Genomic DNA, 24,314 nt, shown 5'->3' with positions numbered 1-24,314 from the left:
ATTTGCCTTTTGTGTTGCCTTTTCCATTTGGCCTAAACTGGTTTTTTTGTTTTGTTTTTTGTTTTTATTTATTTTATTTATTTATTTTTTTTTTGCAAGGCAATGGGGTTAAGTGGCTTTCCCAAGGCCACATAGCTAGGTAAATATTAAGTACTGAGGTTGGATTTGAACTCAGGTACTCCTGACTCCAGGGCCAGTGCTCTATCTACTGCGTCACCTAGCCAACCCCTCCAAACTGGTTTTTAATGTTATTTTCTTCAGTATTTTTTGTTTTTTCTTTCACCAAGTTGCTGACTTGGTTTTCATGATTTATCTGCATTGCTTTCATATTTCTCCTTCCAATTTTTCCTCTACCTCCCTTAATTGCTTTTCAAAGTCTTTTTTGAGCTCATCCATAGCCTGAGCCTATTTTCTATTTCTCTTGGATGTTTTGGATACAGAAGCTTTGATTTTGTCCTCATCTGAATTTGTATTTTGATCCTCCATTGGACCAAAGTAATTTTCTATGGTTAGATTCTTCTTTTTCTTTTGTTTGCTCATTTCCCTAGCCTATGACTGATTTACTGCACTTCCAAGGCTTTGGGGGCGTTTTGGGGACAACCCACAGGGACCTTAATTCCTCCAAAGTCCTGTGAGAGGCTCTGACTGCTCTCTTGCCTGTGCCCTCTGCCCTGGAGCTAGTGGGGATGGTTCCTGTTGGGCTATGGTATTGTTGTGGGAACCCAGATTGCAACTAGATCTGAATGTGGGCAAACATGAGTCCTGCCCCAGGGAGAGCAGAGAGACTTCTGAAGTCTCCCCAGACCCCCTTACTGTTTATGGGATGAGGGCTCTGGATGTGCTGAGTGGCTCTGCCAACTCCCACTGTACTCTCACTGCAGGCCTGCTCTGAGGCTGGTGTTCACTCTGCACTTACTCTGATATGGAAGAGTTCTCTCACCACCCCTTCCAACTGTCCCCTTGATCCCTGGGCCAAAAAAGTCTGGAAACCACTCCACTCTGGCACTGCCTGGTCTGACTATGCTGCACTGTGGCTGTGGCTGCACTGAAGCTTTTTCTAACCTCTAGGTTGGTGGAACAGATTTCCTGTGGAACTTCTAGGTTATCTTGGTCTGGGAAATTGTATCACTCAATTTTTCTTTGGGTTCTGCCCCTCTAAATTTTGACTAGAGTCACAATTTCATGGCTTTTGGAGTTTTGGGGGGAACGAGTTTCTGGGATTTCCTGCCTTCATGCCACTATCTTGGCTCTGCCCCTTGAAGCATGTTTTTGAATGATCATGATAATTTAAAATTCTTCTTTTGAAAACTGTATTTATAGCTTTTTTTGATTCCTTATCTCTTAGTAGTGGTTTTGTTTTATATTAATCCAGCACACTTATTGTATTGGCAGTACCCATTTACTATAAAATATCTAAATATTTTGGATATCAGACTTTTATTTGAGATATTTGATGTGATTTTTCCTAATTGATAATGTCTTTTTTTATCTTAGCTATATTGATTTTGTTAGTATAAAATCTTTTTAGTTCTATGCAATAGGAATCATTTAAAATGTTTTTCTATTATACAAGGCAAGGTTCACAGCTGAGTAGGGGATGGGGAGCCATTTTTCTCTATTAGTTTTATTCATTATATAATTCAGAATTCTCCTTCTACTGATAACTATGAAAGATACCTCTTTCCATTTTCTTCAATGTTTCAAATGTTTAAAAAAATTTTATATTTAAGTTGAGCATGTATATTTGTAATTTATTGTGGTATATCATATAAGATGCTTGTTTAGACTTTTTTCTCCAAACAACTTTCCAGTTTTCCCCATCAATTTTTGACAACTTTCCACCTGCAAGCATATTATTCCAGGGTTTACCAAATGGTAGACTACTGATTATGATTCTGTATGATTATGGTTTATCTAGTCTGTTCCATAGATCTACTTTTTTCTTTTTTAAGCAATACCAAAATAGCTTAATAATTATTGCTTTACAGTATAGTTTGAAGCCTAGAAGTACTATTCTCTTTTCATTCCTGCTGTGAAAGTATATTTTTTAAAAACCTCATTTTTAGTTTCTTTAGAAATATTAAGAAATAATATTATTTCAAGACCCTTTCCAAAATCCTTAAAAAGGAAAGGAAGGTAATAGAGTCAGACAAAAACCAACAGCATTTTCTTAAGAATTACATTATATAACCAATTTTAGCTATTTACCTTTGTCTTGTTTTCATCTTTATCTACCCTATCCCTGAAGTGATTTGGTAATTGACCCATCTGAGGACAATTTGTCCCTTTACTACTCCCCTGAAATGATTGACAGAAACTCTATCTTCTCCCTTGAGAAAGGATTAAGATAGGAATGGAAGACAATTCTTTTAATTCCAAGAGTGAGGGGAGCTATCTGGGAGGAATTGGATTATGACTTCATTGCTCAGTTATGGTATATTAACTCAAGAGTGTATATTAGGATATGCTTTCCTTGTTCAAAATTCCTAAAAATATTATTTGAAATTGTCTTGTGTAATGGAGACTAATGTTAAATTAAACTGTTTCTTGTAGATTGGAGTAAATTGTTAGTATAAATTTTTTTTTCTTTGATGCTACTTTCCCCCCCACTCTAACCCCCATTATTTTTTCTTGAGATTCTAGATCTTTTGTTATTCCAGATAAGTTTTGCTATTATTTTGCTAATTCTATAAAGTAACATTTTGGTAGGTTGATAATAAAACACTGAGTCTTTCAACTTATTTTAATTATATTGACATAACCCATCCATGGATAATGACTATCCTACAATTATTTGTTTTCTTTTATTTCTATAGAGGTTTTCATCCTCAACTTGACTCTCATGACTGCTAGACAATTCTCTCTATTCTTTTATTTTATTTTTTTTAGATTTTCAAGGCAATGGGGTTTAAGTGGCTAGGTAATTATTAAATGTCTGAGATTGGATTTGAACCCAGGTACTCCTGACTCCAAGGTCGGTGCTCTATCCACTGCGCCACCTAGCCGCTCCTTCTATTCTTTTAGTTTCAAGTGTCTGAGGCTACATTCCAAGGCCAGTGCTTTATCCATTATTCCACCTAGCTACCCTAGGTCCTTATTAAATGCCACTTAACCCCATTGCCTTGCAAAAAACTTTAAAAGGGGCTGGGATTGGATGGCCTGTCCAGGACCATAGGGCTGAGTGGATTCTGGGCCTGAGGGGTGGTATGGGGGCTCAGGGCTTCTTGGCCCCAGGACCAGTGATCTGTCTGCTGCGCCACTCAGCGACCCTACAGCAGAGTCAGAGTGAAAGGAGAGAGAAAATGTGGTACATGGTAGTGGAGAAATAAGAAAGGAGGGAGTTGCAATCAGCAATGGCAATGTTAGAAAAATATGGAAGCAACTTTTGCAATGGACTTACCATAAAGAATCGATCCACCCATGACAGAGTTGTTGGTGTTGGAACAAAGACTGAAGCACATTTTTTGTTATTATTATTTGGGGGAGGGTGCAGGGCAAATGGGGCTGGGTGGCCTGCCTGGGGCCACATAGCAGGGTGATCTTTGGGTGCCTGAGGCCGGATTTGGACCCGGGTGCTCGTGGCTCCAGGGCTGGTGCTCTGTCCATTGCGCCACCTGGCCATACCTACAATTATTACTATTATTTTTTTTTAATTTTAATTTTTTTTCTTCTCCCCCTTATTGCCCAAGCAAGTCTATATTCATGGGGGGAGGGGTATTTTGTTTACTCTTTAACAAGAATATTTTATTATTGTAAAAAAAATTTGTAGAAAATGAGAATAAAAAAATAAAATAAAATAAAACAAAAAAAAAATAAAGTGACCTCTTAGTTTTTTCTCTATCCTTATTCTCTTTGACCTTTGACACTGCTGATCAATATGTTCTCCTTCATATTCTCTTCCATTTAGGTTTTCAGGACACTACTCTTTCCTGGTTCTTCTTCCACCTCTCTGACTGTTCTTTCTCCATTTCCTTTGCTAGATCCTCTTCCAGATCATGTTCTCTAACTCTAGGTGTTCCTCAGAATTGTGTCCTGGGTTTTCTTTTCCTTGTATATTGTATCACTTGGTAATTTCATCGCTTTCATGAATTTAATTATCATCTTCATGCTAAGGATGCTCAAATCTACTCATCCTGCTCTGCTTCAAACACTCTACTGACCTCCAGTTTGTCAACTCCAACTGCTTTTCAGATATCTCAAACTCAATACGTCCCAAGTCAGACTCATTATCTCAACCCTAACCTCTCTCCCTAGTTTTTTCAGGCTCAAAACTTAGAAGCCATCCTAGACACGCCCCCCCCCCCCAATCTCTCATCTCTCCCATCTAAACTGTTGCCAAGGCCTATTGATTTTATCTGTGCAACATCTCTTGAATGACTTCCCTTCCCCATTCTCTCCTTTGACACTGCCACCACTCTAGTGCAGGCCCTCATCCCTTTATATCTAGACTATTGTAATAGCCTGCTGGTGGTTCTGCCTACCTTGTCTCTCTCTTATCCGATCTATCCTCCATTCAGCCACTAAAGTGATTTTCCTAACCATGTTATCCACCTCCTCAATAAACTCCCAATAAAAATATAATAAGTGGCTCCAGGGTCAAATGCAAAATTATTTAGCATTCACAGCCCTTCACAACCTAGCCCACTCCTACCTTTCCATTTTTTTTTACATCTCACTCCCTTTCATGTTATTCTTTGATCCTGTGACAATGGATGTTGCACAAATAAGAAACTCTTATCTCTTGGTGGTTTTTTTTTTAAATGTCTCCCATACCTAGAAAACTCTTCCTCCTCTGATCTGCCTACTGACCTTCCTAGCTTCATTTAAATTCCAACGAAATCTCTTCTTTTACTGGAAGTCATCCCCAATCTTTCTTAATTTTATTGCCTTCCCTTTGTTGATTATTTCCTATTTATCCTGTATTTAACTTGATTTGTATAAGTTTTTATGCTATCTCCCTTGTAAACTTCTCAAGGCCAGGGACTGTCTTATGCTTCTTTTTGTATTCTCAGCATTTAGCATAGGGTCTGATATATGGCAGACACTTAATAAATATTTATTGATGATAATTCAATATATATGTTTTGAGTATGACTTGGTAGATCAACTTCTAGACAAATTCACTGTTGTTTTTTTATTTTTTATTTTTTATATTTATTTATTTTCTAATTTTTTATTCTCATTTTGTACAAATTTTTTTTTACATTAATAAAATATACTTGTTTACAAGTAAACAAAATACCCCTCCCCCCATGAATATAGATAGACTTGCTTGGGCGAAAAAGTAAAGGGGAGAGAAAAAAATTAAAATAAAAAAAATAATAATAATAATTGTAGGTATGGCCAGGTGGCGCAATGGATGAAGCACCAGCCCTGGAGCCATGAGCACCCAAGTCCATATCCAGCCTCGTAAACCCAATAATCACCCAGCCATGTGACATGCAAACCACCCGATCCCCACTGCCCTGCAAAAACCAAAAAGAAGAAAGAAAAAAAAAGACCCAAAATAAAATAAAATAGTAGTAATAGTAGGGGTGGCTGGGTGGCAGACAGAGCATTGGCCCTTGAGCCAGGAGCACCTGGGTCCGAATCTGGCCTCAGACACCCAAAGATCATTCTGCTATGTGGCTCCAGGCAGTCCACCCAGCCCCACTTGCCCTGCACCCTCCCCCAAATAATAATAACAAAAAATGTGCTTCAGTCTTTGTTCCAACACCATCAACTTTGTCATGAGTGGATCACATTCTTTATGATAAGTCCATCACAAAAGTTACTTCCATATTTTTCCAACATTGCCATTGCTGATCGCAACTCCCTCCTTTCTTATTTCTCCACTACCGTGTACTATATTTTCTCTCTCCTTTCACTCTGACTCTGCTGTAGGGTTGCTGAGTGGCACAGCAGACAGATCCCTGGTCCTGGGGCCAAGAAGCCCTGAGCCCCCATACCACCCCTTAGGCCCAGAAACCACCTGGACCTATGGTCCTGGGCAGGCCATCCAATCCCAGCCCCTTGCAAGAAGTAAAAAAGAAAATGTGTTATATCTGATCACTGTCCCCCCCATGGTCCATCCTCTCCTCCTTTATTCACATCCACACCCCTTCCCCCTACTCCCCCCTCCTTCTTACTCCAGATGTCTATACCCCATTGAGTATATTTGCTGTTTCCTCTCCTAGCCATCTCTGATGAGAACAAAGGTTCCCTCATTCCCCCTTGCCTCCCCCCTTCCATATCATTGCAATAGCTCATTGTAATAAAAAAAAATCTTATTATGTGAAATATCTTGGACTATTCCCCCTCTCCTTTTTCTTTCTCCCTTTCCATTTCCCCTTTTTTTCCTATTGACTCCATTTTTACACCATATTTTATCTTCAAATTCAGCTTTCTCCTGTGCTTCAACTATAAAAGCTCCCTCTACCTGCTCTATTAACTGAGATGGTTCATATGAATATTATCAGTATCATTTTTCTATACATGCAGTTCATCCTCATTAAGTCCCTCATATTTCCCCCCTCTCCTCCAATCTCCATGCTTCACCTGGGTCCTGTATCTGAAGATCAAACCTTCTGTTCAGCTCTGGCCATTCCAAAAGGAACCTTTGAAATTCCCCTGGTTCATTGAAAGTCCGTCTTTTTCCCTAGAAGAGGACATTCAGCCTTGCTGGGTAGTTCATTCTTGGCTGCATTCTAAGCTCTTTTGCCTTCCGGTATATTGTATTCCAAGCCCTACAAGCTTCCAATGTAGATGCTGCTAAGTCCTGAGTGATCCTGACTGCAACTCCATGATATTTGAACTGTGTCCTTCTGGCTGCTTGTAATATTTTCTCTTTGACTTGGGAGTTCTGGAACATGGCTATAATATTCCTAGGGGTTGGTTTTTTGGGATTTCTTTCTCGGGGGGATTGGTGCATTCTCTCCATTTCTATTTTGCCCTCTGCTTCTAGAATATCAGGGCAATTTTCCTGTAGTAATTCTTTGAAAATGATGTCAAGGCTCTTTTCCTGATCGTGACTTTCAGGTATTCCAATAATTTTCAAATTATCTTTCCTATGTCTGTTTTCCATATCAGTTGTTTTTTCAATGAGATATTTCACATTTTCTTCTAATTTTTCATTTTTTTGGTTTTGAAGTATTGATTCCTGATTTCTGGTAAATTCATCAATCTCCCTGAATTCTATTCTTTGTCTGAAGGATTTGTTCTCCTCAGAGAGTTTTCTTATCTCTTTTTTCATCTGACCAATTTTGCTTTTTAAAGCATTCTTCTCCTCAATAACTTTTTAAACTGTTTTATCCATTTGACCTAAGCTGTTTTTTAGCATGCTATTTTCTTCAGCATTTTTTTGGATTTCCTTGACTAAGCTGCTGACTTCATTTTCATGTTTTTCTTGCATCTCTCTCCTTTCTTTTCCCAGTTTTTCTTCCAACTCCCTCATTTGATTTTCAAAGTCTTTTTTGAGCTCTAGCATAGCCTGAGCCCAATTTCTGTTTTTCTTGGAGTCTTTAGATGTAGGAGCTTGTGTTTCCTCATCTTCAGACTGAGTATTTTGATCCTTCTTGGGCTCATTTGCAAAATATTTCTCAATAGTCTTCCTCTTATTTCTTTGCTTGTTCATTTTCCCAGCCTAAGCCTGTTTTTTGGGGGTGCTTCCTGAGCTTTTGGGACACTCCCACAAGGGTCTCAGTGTGTGAGGTTCTGTCCTCCCTCCTGGTCTGTGAATGAACATAAGCGCCCCCCTCTGCCACGGGCCGAGGTGAGGGGGCCCTGTTGTTCTATGCAGGGGGCCTAGACTGGGATCAGGATCTGAATGTGGTCAGAGCCCCAGAGTCCTGTTCCAGAGGTAGAGGACAGAGCTCTGCAGTTTCTCTCTCTTCACTCCCCTCCCTCAGCTCAATGGGCTCATGCCCTGGGGGCTCCTGCTTACTGGCTCCACCTGCTTCTGTTTCCTGGATTTGGGCTGCGGAAAGACCAAGCTGCTGGCTGTGTGCCCTGAGGGCTGGGCTCCACATGCTCGCTCTGCCAGAGGTCCCCTGCTGTTCCCCCACTTTGTGCCTGGTGCTCCCTGGGGTGCAGCTCAGGAGACTCCCCTGCTGCTGTGAGCCACAGCTCCCAGTGCCCTGGGGCTTCCTCCGGGAGGCTGAAGTTCTTTGGCTCTGGTGGGCCACCCCTCTGGCGGGCCACCCCTCCGACCCCAGGGAGCAGAGCCTTTCTGCTCTTTTCCAGGTTTCCTTGAGTAGGAGAACTGCCTCACTGTGTCCCTTTGTGGGTTCTGTCTCTCGGAAGTTTAGTTAGAGTCCTTAGTTTATGAGTTTTTATCAGAGAGCTCCTAAGACTAGATCCCTTCATGTCCCCATCTTGGCTCCGCCCTAAACTCTCTCACTGTTGTTTTTAAGCAATCTTTTTTATCATTTCCTCCTGATTTTTGACTTTGCTATTTAGAAATGCCAGTGATTTTGAGGATTTATTTTGCATGCTGGTATATTATTGATACTATTATTTCAATATCTTTATGATTCTCTAGGGTTTTTAAGTAACCATTGTATATCTGTAACTGGGGATAATATTGTCTCCCCTTTTCAATATTTTTCTTTAATTTCTTTCTTTTATTTATACCACTAGCATTTCTGGAATTAAGTCAAATTATAGTGAGGAGAGGTATCTTGACTTTGTTATACAACTTCAGAATTTGGGCAGTTAAGGTAGGGTGAAGCTAGGAAAAGTTTGGGGATTAGGGAGGATTGAGGGAAAGATTGAAGGTATAAAGAGGTTGGTTGGTTCTTGTCCTTTGTTATTGAAGACCAAAATGACATTACCATGTTTGAGACAAATTACAAATTTGGCATATAAATTAGTGTGTCTGATTGTGGCTGATCAGAATAATATAAACTTGGAATGCTCTACCACAAGTTGGACACAAAAAGTACATGTGAACACTTGGGGTGGGTACTCTAAACTTACTGATGTCACTCTGTGCCTTCTACATAGAGTGCAACACCCTTACTGAGGGCATGCCATGCTGGACGGTCCTGTGCCAGTGTCTCCCATGCTGTATAATCAATTCTAAATTTCTTCAATGAGACCTTAAGGGTGTCTCGGTATGGCTTCTTCTGGCCCCCTTGTGAACTCTTGTCCTGAGTGAGTTCTCCATAAAATAGTATTTTAGGCAAGTGTACATCTGGCATTCTAATAATGTGTCCAGCCTATCATAGTTGCACTCTCTGAAGTAATGTTGGACTGCTGGGCAGTTTAGCTCAAGAAAGGACCTCAGTGTCTGGTATCTTCTCTTGCCAGATGAACTTCAGAATCTTCTTAAGACAATTTAAATGGAAGTGATGCAGTTTCCTGACATGATGGTGGTAGACTGTCCAGGTTTCACAGGCTTATGGCAATGAGGTCAGCACAATGGTTCTGTAGACCTTCAGTTTAGTAGTCAATTTAATATCTCTTCTCTCCCATACTTTCTTTTGGAGCCTCCCAAATACTAAGTTAGCTCTAGCAATGCAAGTATCAACCTCATTGTCAATGTGTACCTCCCTGGAAAGAACACTGCTAAAGTAAGTGAACTTGTCCACAGCACTCAAAACTTCTCCATTTGTTGTAATCAGACCAAAATTACATTTATAGATCTGACCAAGGCCTTTGATATCATCGGTCATTAAGATTTATGGAAAATTATGTTGCCATAAGAAGTTCATCAATATTGCATGTCAATGTCATGAGGGTATGAAAGCCCAGGTTCTGGATAGTGGACTATTCTCTCAAGGTTTCCCAGTTACCAATTGTGTGAAACAAGGATGTGACTTTGCTCCTATACCTTTTAGCAAGATGTTTTCAGTCATGTTATCAAATACCTTCACTGAGGATGAACATGATCTCATTGTCAGCTAGTGCACTGATGGCAAAGTGGGGGAAGTATTGGTGCATGTTCTTCTGTTTGCAGATGATTGTGCTCTCAATGCAGCCTCTGAATCTGAGATGCAACAAAATATGAATCAGTTCTCCACTGCTTGTACTAATTTTGGTCTAGGTGTAATAGGTAAGGTCCAGGTACAGTTAAGAAAGTATAGGATCCAGGGGCACAATTTGAAGTGTGGGCTTTGGTTAAGAGGAGGAGAGGGGGTCCCCTCATTCTTTGTATTGAAAAAAAGACCAGTGATACCTTCAATAGATATAGGAAGTCCAGAAGACTGTTCTGTTCTGTTTAGTCTCTTGAGAAAACATCTCATTATTGAATACCTCCCTTAGCTTCAGTGACTTGAGTTGTCTTTCTTGGTTGAACTATACAACTGATCATTGCTTCGAAGTCTCTTGTTGGATCTTCATTTGACTCCTGTCTCTTTAACAAGGGTGCCCTATGCTCTCATTCTTGAGGAAGGGGGGAGGAAAGGCATTGTAATGTTATAAATTCAGTTCTGGACTTGAAGTAGGAAAGACAAGTTCAAATCTCATCTGAAACTTTCTCCTCTGTGTTTCAGTTTTGTCATCAGTAAAATGGAGATTATAATACCCATAAGACTTATAATATAGGATTATTGTGAGGATTAAATCAGATAATAAAAGTAAATGTTTTGAAAATTTAAGAGTGCCATCTAAACTTCAGTTTCTGAGGATAGAATTTTAAAAAAATTATCTTTGCATGTACATGCCTAAAAGAGTATATAACAAGTCAAGAATATATAATAGTCAATAAGCATTTATTGTTTCTATTATGGACCAGGCACTGTACTAAGTTCTTGGGATGTAAAGAAAGTTAAAAGATAGTCCCTGTTCACAAGGAGCTCATGACATAAGGTAGAGACAACAAGCACACAACATGTACATTTAAGCAGGATAAAAAGGAAATAATTAAAAGAGGTAAGGAATTAGAATTAAGAGAAATTGGGAAAAACTTCATATAGAAAAGTTGGCACTTGGGGTGGCTAGGTGGCGCAGTGGATAAAGCACCAGCCCTGGAGTCAGGAGTACCTGGGTTGAAATCAGGTCTCAGACACTTAATAATTACCTAGCTGTGTGGCCTTGGGCAAGCCACTTAACCCCATTTGCCTTGCAAAAAAACCTAAACAAAAAAAGAAGTTGGCACTTGCACTTGAAGAAAGCTAGGGAAGCCAGGACATGGAGATAAGGATCGAAAGAATTCCAGGTAGATGGAATTGTCAGGGAAATTGTCTGGAGCTAAGAGATGGAATATCTTGTTTGTGGAGCAGAAAGGTAGAGTCTTTGAATCTAAGGGTACAAGTAGGGGTGTGACGTGTAAGAAGACTGGAAAGTGATTGTGTAAGAGGAATGAAGTTATGAGGGATGTTGAATGGCAAACAGAGGAATTGTATTTGATCTGAAACTGAGGGAACTACTGGACATGGGATGATATGTTTGAACATACATTTTACTTTTTTTTTTTTTTTAGGTTTTTTCAAGGCAGTTGGGGTTAAGTGGCTTGCCCAAGGCCACATAGCTAGGTAATTATTAAGTGCCTGAGGCTGGATTTGACCTCAGGTACTCCGAATTCCAGGGCCAGTGCTCTATCCACTGTGCCACCTAGCCACCCCTGAACATGCATTTTAGAAAAATCACATTGGTGGCTAAATACGGATAAACTGAAGTGGGCAGAGATTTGTGGCAGACATACTATCTAGTAAACTATTGCAATAGTCTAGGTGATGAGGTGATGAGGTATTGTATTAGGGTAGTGGCAATATCAGAAGAGAGAAGAGGGTATATTCAAGAGATGTTGCAAAGGTCAAAATAGTAAACCTTAGATATGAGGGGTAAGAGATAATGAGGAAGTGACGAGCCTGGAGGATTGGGTTGGATGGTGGTGATCTTGACTATTAGTAATAGTGAAGTTTTTTTTCAAGAGGAGAGGTCTAGGGGAAAAGATAATGAGTTTGGTTTTGGATGTGTTTAGTTTAATATGTCTACTGGACATAGAGTTTGAGATCTTTCAAAGTAGTTGGAGATATGAGATTGGAAGTCAGCAGACTTTACCTTTGATAATATAGTAAGGAACCCTCACTTTTCAAAACAATGCAAGGAGAAAGACCATGACCTCAATGGGGTCCACATCATGTGCAATCACTACTAACTATGCTTTTTTTTTTCTACCAGAGTAGTAACAATATTAACATCTCCTCTGAGGACAGATGGTCTCTTAGCAGGAACATCTCCTTTACCTTCAGTGTTTTGTTCAGTCTGAGCCAGCACCCATTGCTTCTTCTCTTGCTTTTCAGATCTGTACTTGTGAGTCAGTTTGGGAGCTGAGTAGCTGTCTGATGTCCAAAGCCTAGGTGAACTGATTAATTGCTGGTGACACTTTCAAATGCTTATAAAGAATAATAGTTTGGGGACAGCTAGGTGGTGCAGTGGATAGAGCACCGGCCCTGGAGTCCCGAGTACCTGAGTTCAAATCTGACCTCAGGCACTTAATTACCTAGCTGTGTGGCCTTGGGCAAGCCACTTAACACCATTTGCCTTGCAAAAAACCTAAAAAAAAAAAAAGAATAGTTTGATTCTGCAGTCTGATGTACTGAGGCCATTTGACAAATTTAAGTAAGGTCTCTTTTGGGATAGATGTCCTTACCGGTGCTGAAATTCTCCAGTCACTTCTAGAATAAAGGATAGACCACTTTCTTAGTCTTCTGCTTCTTCGCAACAGCAGGTATCGGAACAATCTTCTTCCTTTTGGGCATCTTGGTTGGCAGAAGGAAAATAGGAATTTTCTTCTTATTATTATTCTCCTCTTCCTCCTCCTCTTCTTCCTTAATCTCTTTCTCCTCTGCCTCCTCCTTCCTTATGTATATATAATATATGCATGCACAAAATCCATATATAATAGTCATATATGTACATCAGTGACATGTGGTCGTTTCCTAGACTAGGGAGGGACGAAGAGTATTAGAGTTAGAATATGCATTGTTGAGTTTAATAGAGGTAGTACAGACTCATGCCTATTGTTTGTGGTCAACCCAGATTGTGAGGGGTTGCAAAATCTGAGATGAGTTACATGATTTTTCTTATTTTTTTTATTGATAGAGTCAATTTTGCTTATAGTTTTTCAGATATTAAAATAGTCCTGGTTTAATTTCTGGTATAAATTCAGTCTGGTCTTAGTATAAAATGTTTATAATATGTTATTGTAATCTCATTGAGAGTATTTTATTTGAACTTTTTGCATCAATATTCATTTAGGAAATTGCTATTATGTTTTCTTACTCTGTTTTTTATCTCCCTTGTTTGGAGATTGAAACCATATTTGTGTCATAGAAGGAATTTGATAGCCCTCTCTCTTTACCTATTTTTCCAGACAGTTTATATGGTATTAGAATTGATTGATCTTTATATGTTTGCTAGAATTCTCTTGTAAATCCATCTTGTCCTTTTAAAACAAATTAGGGAATTCATTTATGGTTTGTTCAGTTTCTTTATTCTAAGATAGAGTTATTTATGTGTTCTATTTTCTGTTCTGTTAACCTGGACAATTTATATTTTATAAATATTCATCTGTTTCAATTAAATTGTCAGTTTTACTAGACTCTAGTTGGTTAAATTTGTTTCTAGTAATTGGCTTATTTTTACCTTCATTGGTGGTTCATTTATCCTTTTCATTTTTTGAAACTGGTATTTTCATTTTCTTTTTTCTTTTGTAAAAAATAAAATTAATGAATGGTATAATCTAGTTTATTTTTTTGCATAAAACCAACTCCTTGTTTTAATCATTTGTTCATTTTTTTTACTTTTCATTTTATTAATTTCTCCTTTGATTTTTGGTATTTCTATTTAATAGAAATTTAATTGAAAAATTTTAAATTTGATTTCCCCCCCCTTAGTTTTGTGTTTTTTTAATTGTATGCCCAATTAATTGATCTACTCTTTCTCTCTTTTGTTAGTGTAAATGTTTAGAGATATAAATTTTTCTGTAAATACTATTTTGGCTTCATCTCACAAATTTCCATATATTGTTTCATTATTGTCATTATTTTTAATGAAAGTATTGTTTCAATGATTTGTTGTTTAACCCATTCAATTGTCTTTTAACCTATTGGTTTGTAATTAATTTTAATTTATGCTTCAAAGCTCCTTTTGTATATGTAATTTTATTGCATTACTGTCCAAAAAAGGGCATGTTTTTGCTTTTCTACATTTGTGAGGTTTTTTGCCCTAATATATGGTCAATTTTTGTGAAGATGCCATGCAAATTTAGATATATATATGTATTCCTTTTTATTTCCATTCAATATTCTCCAGAGGTTTGTGATATTTAACTTTTCTAAAATTCTAATCCCCTCCTTAATTTTTTCTTTCTTTCCACCCCCTTAATTTCTTTCTTGTATATTTTGTTTTGTTTGTTTTGTTTGTTTGTTTTGGGTTTTTTTAGGATTTTTTTTTCAAGGCAAACGGGGTTAAGTGGCTTGCCCAAGGCCACACAGCTAGGTAATTATTAAGTGTCTGAGACTGGACCTGAACCCAGGTACTCCTGACTCCAGGGCCGGTGCTTTATCCACTACATCACCTAGCTGCCCCGTCTTTCTTGTATATTTTGAAGCTAGATTTATCTAGATGTGAGAGGAATTAATTAAGGTCTGCCACTAATATAGTTTTACTGTCTATTTCCTCCTATAAGTCATTTAACTTTTCCTTTAAGAATTTGGATATTATGCTATGTGGAGTCTAAATCATCAGAACTGTTATTATTTCATTACCCATGGTATCTTTTACAATATATCGTTTCCTTGATTATCTTTTTTAAATTAATTTTTTAATTAAGTCCTTTTTTTGCTTTTGTTTTGTTTGAAGTCATGCTTGCTATCCCTGCCTTTTTTTTAACTCCAATGGAAAAATAATAGAGGTGACTCCAGCCCCTTATTTTAACACTATATTTCTCTTCCCAATGAGTCTCTTATAAACAGAATATCATTTGATTCTGATTTGTGATCCAGTCTACTGTCTTTTGTTTTATGGGTAAGATTAGGAGAAAAATTGTAAATCTCAAAATAAATAAAACCTTTAAAAAATAGCCATTTTTCCACCTATATGATTATACTCAGTTTTGCTGGGTAGATTATTTTTGGTTGTAATCTTAACTCCTTTTCCTTCTGGAATTTTATAATCTAATCCCTTTGTTCCTTTATAGTGATAAGTGCTAACCTTGTGTGATTCTGACTGTGACTCCATGGTATTTGAATTATCTTTTTCTGACTACTTGTACTATTTTTTTCTTTGATTAGGGATTTCTGCTTTTGGTTATAATAGTCATGGGAGTTTTCATTTTGAGATTTCTTTCAGGAGGTAAGTGATGGATTCTTGAAGTCAGTGGTGGATTCTTTGCTTTCTGGATCTAAGATATAAGGTCAATTTTCCTTTGTAATTTTTTGAAATATGATGTCTTTCCATGATCATGATTTTCAGGTAGTATAATAATTTTTAAATGATCTCTCTTTGATCTATTTTCCAGGTCAGTTCTTTTTCTCGAGAGATATTTCACATTTTTTTTACTTTTTCATTCTTTTGACTTGGTTTTATTGTTTCTTGATGTCTCATTGAATCATTAGCTTCCACTTGACTCATTCTAATTTTTAAGAAGATATTTTCTTCAATATTTTTTCCAAGCTGCTGATTTTCTTTCATAATTCTCTTGCAGTGCTCTCATTTCTTTTCCCATTCCGCCCACCATTCTTATTTGATTTTTAAAAGCTATTTTTCCCCTTTTAAAAAAATTTCTTTAGTCATCCTAGAAACTGGTTTTGAGTCCAATCTGAATTTTTCTTTTGAAATTTTGCTAGTAGAGGTTTTCAAGATATTATTTTCTTCTGAGTTTATGTCTTCAACTTCACTAGTACAATAATAGCTTGTTTTGGCCAAATCCTTTTTTTCTTTTCTTTTCTTTTCTTTTCTTTTCTTTTCTTTTCTTTTCTTTTTTTTGGCCTATTTTTCTAGTCTTTTTTTTTTTTACTTTGGACTTTATGTTATGGACTTTGCTCACCTTTGGTGGTGGTGATGGTAGTGGTGGTGGTGGTGGTGGTGGTGAGGATGACTGACCTGCTGCTTTCAGTTATATCTAGGGACCTGTAAGCTTTTGGTGCTTCCATAGTGGTATGATCTAAACAAAGGTCTTATCAACAGCCCTTCTGGTCTACATCATGGTTCTTACCGAGAAATTGCCTCTGCTCCTTCACAATGGCAATCACTCTTCTCCATCCTGGAACTGTGACCTAGAACTGGGTAAGGGATAATGGGGCTGCTAAATGATGCCTGATCCTGCACCTGGTGCTACTATAGGGGAATGGTGTTCAATCTCCCTAACATTCCTGGGAGCTACAGATGTTTCCCTTTGCTGCTGCCACCTTTAAGTCCCAGTGCTACTTCCACTGAGCTGTACTCTTAGCCAGACTTCTTACTGCAGATCTTACTTTCTATATTTCCAAGTTTCCCTGAACTGGGAAAATGTCTTACTGTGACTTTTTTGTTGTATTTTTTTCTGCTGGGAATTCAGTTAAATCGTTTTTTTTCTAAGTAGCTATAGATAAGCATGTTGAGAGAACTTGGTAAGAATTCTGGTCTCATTCTGTCATCTTGGCTCCATCGTTTTTTAGAAGATGCTAAATTGATGTCTAATTGAATTGAAGAATTGAGCAAGGATTTACTTTGGACTTTGTAGTGGAACTTATTTAGCAAATTAAGTTTATTTAACAATATCAAGGAAAAGATGCAGCAAAGATACAATGTTATTTCAGTTGATCACAGATTCCCCCCCCTTCCTGGCCATAAAGAAGTTTTGGGGGTATAGGAAAAAACTATAGTCAGAATTGAATGGATGTGACTTTGAGGGATGGCATGAGCAATGCCAAGCCTGGGGCATTTGGTTTTCAGTGGTAGAACTGGGATAAGAAGAAGGAATTATTTCTGGGTGACTTTATAGAAGTCTTTTCTTTTCTACAGGTGATCCCAGGACAGGATGGCCTGGAGCCTGCTGGTCCTTCTGTCCTGTCTCTTGGTCTCTGGTAAGAATTTCCCTCCTGTCCCACTCTGTTCTCTCATCCTTTGTGATTAGTAGTATACTGATGCCTGAAGACAGTGTTCTCCTCTGTGGGTCAGTGAATCCCTTGAGAGTCAGTGGTCAGACTGGGAAAGTTCTGGAAACACTAGAGTTTAGTCCTCTTAAAGACCTTCTGGAAAGGGCACTGTCACCTTGGATTAGAATCAATGGGTTTGAGGAATCATGAGTTAGAGGAAACAGAGACTCAGGGAACAAGGCTGGTGAAAGGTCAGGATTATAATTAGGACTGAAGTTTGGGATTTATGGAGGGACTGGGACTGGGGATGGGTGGGGTCCATAACAGTGCAAGTAGGATACCAGGATAAGGGTCAGGGTAGGGAACTGGGACTTGGGCATTCTGAGACTTAGGCTTAAAACTCGGAGCTAGGGGTCAGGGCTCATTATTGTCTTTGCAGTGCTTGGGAACTCAGCTCCAAGTTTCACCAGTAACATGACTGTAGTTTTCCTGGCTGAGGACATACCTAATGGTAAGTACATGTTGTGTCAAGGCGGGTGGCTTGGACCAGGGCACAGGCCTACACTGAGGGACCAAAATTGTCCCAGAAGAAAAGGGACAATGCTGCAGTTCCATGCCCACTTATGCCTGAGCTGTAAACTCAAAATTATCACTACTCCTTAAACATTAAACAGTAGATTCGTATGTCTCAAAAGACCTTAAAAATCATCCAATTCAACTCTCATTTTACTGATCAGGAAACTGAGGCCTAGAGAGAGAAAGGACTTGCCCAAGATCCTGGGCTTGAAGCCACATCCTCTGACTACTCATCTCTCCAGCTCTTCCTTGTGCTCTGACATTTTTCTTACATTTATAAGTTTGGGGATTTCTAAAGTTCATTTCCAAGTGTGTCTCTCCAGGTACCTGTTCCCAAAACTTTTTTATAAGGAGATTCCCATGGAAGATCATATTGGAGTTAATTAATAGTTTTATTTATGCTAGTCCTCTTTGTACCCATAAGGGAGTCAAGAGGCATCAGTGGAAAAAGCATCAGAATAAAAAGCAGATTGCCTATATTTAAGTCTTTGCTATACTACTATATTCCTATATCATACTTTGCTATGCTGCTAATAAACTCACTGAGTCACCTTGATTAAGTTGCCTCCCTTCCTTACACCTCATTTTCCTGAACTGTAAATTTAGGAGGTTAGATTTAAATCTAGGACATTAGATGATACCTAAAGAAGTTCAACCTCTGACATTCTATGTCCCAGATTCCCCTCTGGCTCCACCAACTGATGTTATTTATTCCAACAATGAATCAAATTATTAACCAATACATACTTGATAAGTTTTTTCTAACCCTAATAATGTTTTTTTCTAACCCTAATAAAGCATGAATCTATGTCTGCAAAACCCAGGTACTCTCAGAAGCTCTTCTAGGGCCATACCCTGTCTCCCACTTAAATTTAAGAATCAACTATGAAGGAAATTGTGCGTGAAAAAAAATTTTAAAAGAAAAGAAATTGTGTGTGAATGGAGGGGAGTGGGGAATTTTAGATGTATTTTCTCTCTCTCTCCATTTCCAGGGACTATAGTTTTCTGGCTTACAGCCACAGATCCAGATAATGACATTTTGCTGTACCAGATAAGTGGCCGTTATGCCTATTTCTTTGACGTCATCCAGGAAACAGGGGAGGTGAACCTGACCACTCCTTTGGATTATGAGGTAAAAGCTTGGGAATAAGACAGGAGCAGGTCATCATTGGCTGAAACTGGAAGGAGGAGAGTGGGAGTCCTTTGGAAAGATAGCACAGAAAACATTAAGGTCTAGGAACTATTCTGGCTTACAGCAGGACCCTATACCATGAGAAGCGTCATGTATTTGGAATCAGGAAGACCTAAGTTTAAAAATAGCCTTCGGCTTATATGAACTTGTGTTAAGCGAAGTCAGCAGAACCAGGAGATCATTGTACACTTTAACAGCCACATTGTGTGATGATCAACTATGATAGACTTAGCTCTTTCAGCAAGACTGTGATCAAAGACAATTCTAAAAGACTTGCAATTGAAAAGACAATTGACATCCAGAGGAAAGAATTATGTACTCTGAATGCAGAGAGAAGTATACTATTTTCATTTTTAAAAACTTGTTATATTTTTTCCTCACAGTTTTTCCCTTTTGAACTGATTCTACTTTCACAACATGACTAATATGGACATATGTTTAACATGAATGTACATGAATAACCCATATCAGATTTCTTGCTATCATGGGGAGGAGGGAGGGAAGAGGGGAAGAAGAAAGATGTGGAACTCAAAAAATCTTACAAAGAAAGAATGTTAAAAACTACCTTTACATGTAATTGGGGAAAAAAGTAAATAAAAATGTAGTCCCTCTAAATTATTTATTTATTTTTAACATTCTTCTTTTGAAAATTCTGTGTTCTAAATTCTTTCCTTCCCTCCTGTCTCTCTTGCATTCATTGAGAAGGCAAGAAATGGGATAGTAATTATAATGTGAAATCATATAAAATATATTTCCATATTAACCATGATGCAAAAAAACCCCTATAAAATGTGAAAATTATGTTTCAATGTGCATTTAGACTCCATCAGTTCTTTCTCTGGAGGTGGATAGAATTTTTTATTATATGTCCTTCAGAATTATCTTGGATCAGTGTATGATCTGGATAGCTAAGTCATTCACAATAGACATTATATAGTAGTAATAATATATAGTATAGTATATAATAGTATAATATTGCTGTTATTGTGAATTTTGTTTTCCTGATTTTGCTCACTTCACTTTATCTCAATTCATGTAAATCTCCCCAGATTTTTCTGAAAGCATCCTACTCATCATTTCTTATAGCTCAATAGTATTTACATCACAATCATATACCACAGTTTGTTCAGTCATACTCCAATTGATGGGCATCCCCTTAATTTTCAGTTCTTTGCTACTTCAAAAAGAGCAACTATAAATATTTTTGTATGTATAGGTTCTCTCCCTTTTCCTTTTATCTTTTTGGGATACATACTTAGTAGTGGTATTGCTGGATCAATGAGGATGCATAGTTTCATAATCCTTTGGGTATAGTTCTAGATTCTTCTTCAGAATGGTTGGATCAATTCACAACTTCACCAACAGTGCAATTTTCCCATATCCTCTCCAACATTTATCATTGTCCTTTTCTGTCATGTTAACTGAACAGATAGGAGTCAGATGGCAACTCAAAGTTGTTTTAATTTTTGTTTCTCTAATCAATAGTGATTAAGATCATTTTTGAATTTGACTATAGATGACTTTGATTTCTTCATCTGGAAGCTTCCTTTTCATATATTTTGATCATTGATCAGTTGGAGAATGACATATTCTTTTTTTAACAAAACTTTTATTTTATTTTTTAAATTACATGCAAAGATAGTTTTCAGCATTAATCCTTTTGCAAGTTTTTGAGATTCATATTTTTCTACCACCTTTCCTTCCCTCCCTCTCTCTCCCACTGATATAAGTTGTATATGTGTAATCATGTTCCACATATTTCTATATTAATTTTGTTGTGAAAGAAGAATTAGAACTAAGGGTGGGGGGAACCATGAGAAAGAAAGAAACAACATAAAAGAAGTTTAAAAAAGTGACCATAGTATAGTATGCTTTACTCTGCATTTGAACTCCATAGTTTTTCTCTGGATGTGGATGGCATTTTCCCTAACAGGTCTTTCAGGATTGTCCTTGATTTCTGAACTGTTGAAAGGAGGTGTGTCCATCATAGTGATCATTTCATAATGTTGCTGTTTATGAGTACAATGATCATCTGGTTCTACTCTCTTCACTCAGCATCAGTTCCTGCAAGTCTTTCAGGGCTTTTCTAAAGTCAGACCACTCATAATTTTTTACTGAATAATAGTATTCCATCACATTTATATACTATGAGTTATTCAGCCATTCTCCAATTGATGGGCATCCCCTCAATTTTCAATTCTTTGCCAGTATAAAAAGAGCTGCTATAAATATTTTTGTACTATAGGTTCTTTTCCTTTTCCTTTGTTCTTTTTGGGATACAGACCTAGTAGTGGTATTGCCCAGGAGATGCCTAGTTTTATTTCCCTTTGAGCATAATTCTAGATTGCACTATAGAATGGTTGGATCAATTCACAACTCCAACAACAGTGAAATTTTTCCACATGGTCTACAATATTTATCATTTTCCTTTTTCTATCATGTCTGATGGATTTGAGATGGTAGCTCAGAGTTGTTTTAATTTTCACTTCTCTAATCATTAGTGGCTTAGATATTTTTTCATATAACCAAAGTTAGCTTTGATTTCTTCAACTTTCTATTCATATACTTTGCTCATGTATCAATTGGGGAATGACTAACATTCTTATGAATTTCACTAACTTCCTTATGTATTTGAGAAACTTTATCAGAGAAACTTGCTGTAACAATACTTCAGACATTTATTAGGTGTAGAACCCTGAGCAAATTATTTAATTTTTCTGAATCTCAGATGATGACATTGGGCTAAATGATCTTTAAGGTCCCATTTGACTCTAAATAAAACATTCTAAGACAGGAATAGTCCTCACTCTGGAAGTTAATATGGCAGGTGGGGAGATGACAAATTTGGACATAGAGTCCAGGACATCTGAGTGGAGGGTGATCTAAGCAAAGGATAGAGATCAGAGGATCTGGGAGATGACATGTATTGGAGATTGAAATCAGAAGGCACAGAATGAAGGATTCCGGGAGAAGACACAGGTTGGAAAAATATGGATGGGTCTGGGAGGGAATGGACCACATTTGGTAACTTGATGAGCTCAAGCTGGAGGAAGGAACTAAGGCTATAGCACCAGCAGGAGTGTAGGCACTGGATAGGTGACTCTTCTGGGTCAGCTTCACATTACCTCTCCCTTCCTGCTTTTCCACAGACACTGCCCCAGTTCTCTGTCACCATCTCTGTGTGGGATCAAATAAATCCAGAGGTATGTTGGGAGAATTCCTAGGGCTTTGAAATTTGAGATAGAGATCAAGATTAGGAATTCCAACTTCCCGGCCCATGGTGTTCTATTTTTTCTCTTAGACATGGTCAACAGGCAAGTCTCAGGGTAAGGGAAGGGGAATCTCCAGCTGGGGCAATGTTTAGGAGGTGAGCAAGAATAAAACAAAAAACCAGACTGGGTTGGTACCAGGTTGTCTGAGGATCACTGAGATCCAAGCTCCTGAGTCTGAGACAAGAGGGAAGATGAATTGCTTGAAAAGAGATTCAGAATAGGAAATCATTTGATGTCCACATAGAATGGCAAAGCAAATCTGTAGATATTGTAAGATCATTTGTCTAGCTTGACCTGTCACCTAAAGACATGACAGCAACTGTCATTGTCTACTTCTCTTCTTAACTCCAGAACCAGGATGATTAAGAGTAGACTCAATAATATCCCTTCCTTACTCAACTGGACCTATCAAATTGTAGGTCATGCCTAACTATACTGAACTTTAAGAAGATTTTGTGTTGTGGTTAGGCAGTTCTGAGAAACAAATTCATTTCAGCCAATATTAAGAACCTACTAGGTGGGGCAGCTAGGTGGTGCAGTGGATACAGCACTGGCCCTAGTCAGGAGGACCTGAGTTCAAATCTTGCCTCAGACACTTAATAAGTGCCTAGCCATGTGACCTTGGGCAAGTCACTTAACCCCATTGCCTTGAATAAAAAATTTTAAACATTAAAAAAAAGAACTTACTAGGTACAAGGTATCATGTATAAATCTGAATATGACTTGGTCTTTACTTCTAGGGATCATATAATCTAATATGGGCCTCTTCTTCTCTCATAAAGGTGCAGAAGAATTTACAAATTGTTGTGACTGATGTGAATGACAATGAACCAGTCTTCCAGGATACACCCTATTCTACCATTATCAATGAGGTAGAGTCATGGGTGGAGGGCATTGAAATATTTGTAGTATAAGGGTCAGGACCAAGGAAATTGGGTTTTGTGAATTATTACTAAGGAGAGAGAAACACGATTGGGACCTGTGAAGGTAAAAATCTGGGGGTGAGGGCTCTGGGTCAGAAATGAGGGTGGGATTCTGAAGTCAGGACCAAGGAGAGCAGAACTCCATATCAGTCTTTGCAATTTGTGGGCTTTGTAAGAGTCATGGTGCTAGTGGTATTTTAGATAGGGAAGAATATCATTTTTACAGGATTCTATGTTCTATCTCTTCCACTAATTCTGTAGTGATTTAAAATTTTCAAAGTACTTTGTGAGAGATAGGTAAGTATTATCTCCATTTTCCTGATGGGAAAACAAGTCAGAGAGATGAAGGGTCTTGTCAACAATTAGTGTCAGAGCCTAGATTCCAAGTTAGAGTTCTCAATTCCACATCTAATGAAAGTCTAAAGGCAGGATTACCAGTTAGGAGACTATTACAATAGTCCAGGTGAGAAGTGCTAAAGAAAAGTCAAAATTTAGCCCTAGGTTCTAATCCCTGCCACCAATTCACTATAACTTGGCAAGTCAATTTCTATTAGCAGACTTCAGTTTTTCCATCTGGATTGGATTCTTGCCTTCAGATTCTCTTTCCAACTCTACTAGGATAAGTCAATAAATCTAAGAAAAGATGGAATGGACAAGAGATTAGTGGAGGTAGAGCCTGCAAAACTCACTAACTTTTTAGCAAAGGAACAAAGGAAAGAGACAGATTTTTCCTGCCCAATTTCCAAGGTGGAAACAGTAATAGGAAAGTCAGAAAAGGGAGCATATTTTGAAGGAAAAATGATGAAGTTAGTTTTGAACATATTTGACATCCAGGAGTAACATTCAGGCTCAGGTAATCTAGCAGACAATTGGGGATGGAGGACAGATCTTCAGGGAGATGTCAAGGAAGAGATGTGGATTGAATCATTATCAACACAGAAGTGAACACTGAAATCATTCAAATAAATGAGATTATCTAGGAACAGAGAAAGAAGAGAAGTGGACTAAATACTGACCCTTTGAAATGATGTCCTCTAAGGACATGGGAGGAGGAAGTAATAGTTTCAGAGACAGAGGTGAAGCCATAGGGGATGTGAGAGAAGAACTAGCAGAGGGCAATATTATTAAAGACAAAGAAAGAGAGAGAGCATCCAGGAGAATCAGATGCTTTGGAGAAGAGGTTGATTACTGAGATGGTAGGATTTGATGACTAGGAGGTCCCTGGTCACATTGGAGAGAGCAGTTAGGTTAACTGGCAAAGGGTAGAAGCTAGATTGCAGGGGTTGAAGATAATGGATGGAAAGTATTAAGATAGGATACATGAATTGTTTTTTTGAAGAGATTGTCA

The 24,314-nt window shown here is 38.0% G+C and overlaps 1 protein-coding gene and 1 pseudogene across 1 annotated transcript in view; one reads left to right on the top strand and one right to left on the bottom strand.

Annotated features, from left to right (window-relative positions):
• The window catches only part of CDHR2 (cadherin related family member 2), a 59,044-nt gene that overhangs the window by 8,395 nt on the left and 26,335 nt on the right, over positions 1 to 24,314 (top strand). Inside the window, exons 2-6 of the mRNA XM_074229352.1 lie at positions 16,930 to 16,991; positions 17,443 to 17,514; positions 18,572 to 18,711; positions 21,921 to 21,974; positions 22,826 to 22,915. Coding sequence (XP_074085453.1) covers positions 16,946 to 16,991; positions 17,443 to 17,514; positions 18,572 to 18,711; positions 21,921 to 21,974; positions 22,826 to 22,915 — 402 coding nt within the window. The 5' untranslated portion in view covers positions 16,930 to 16,945. The remainder of the gene's footprint in view (positions 1 to 16,929; positions 16,992 to 17,442; positions 17,515 to 18,571; positions 18,712 to 21,920; positions 21,975 to 22,825; positions 22,916 to 24,314) is intronic.
• LOC141500049 (large ribosomal subunit protein eL8 pseudogene) lies at positions 11,969 to 12,683 on the bottom strand (annotated as a pseudogene).

The sequence above is a fragment of the Macrotis lagotis genome, chromosome 1 (genome assembly GCF_037893015.1).
Source record: "Macrotis lagotis isolate mMagLag1 chromosome 1, bilby.v1.9.chrom.fasta, whole genome shotgun sequence".
NCBI classification, from domain to species: Eukaryota; Metazoa; Chordata; class Mammalia; order Peramelemorphia; family Peramelidae; genus Macrotis; species Macrotis lagotis.
Note: the sequence above shows the minus strand (reverse complement) of the source record. Positions and strands in the feature narration are given on the sequence as shown.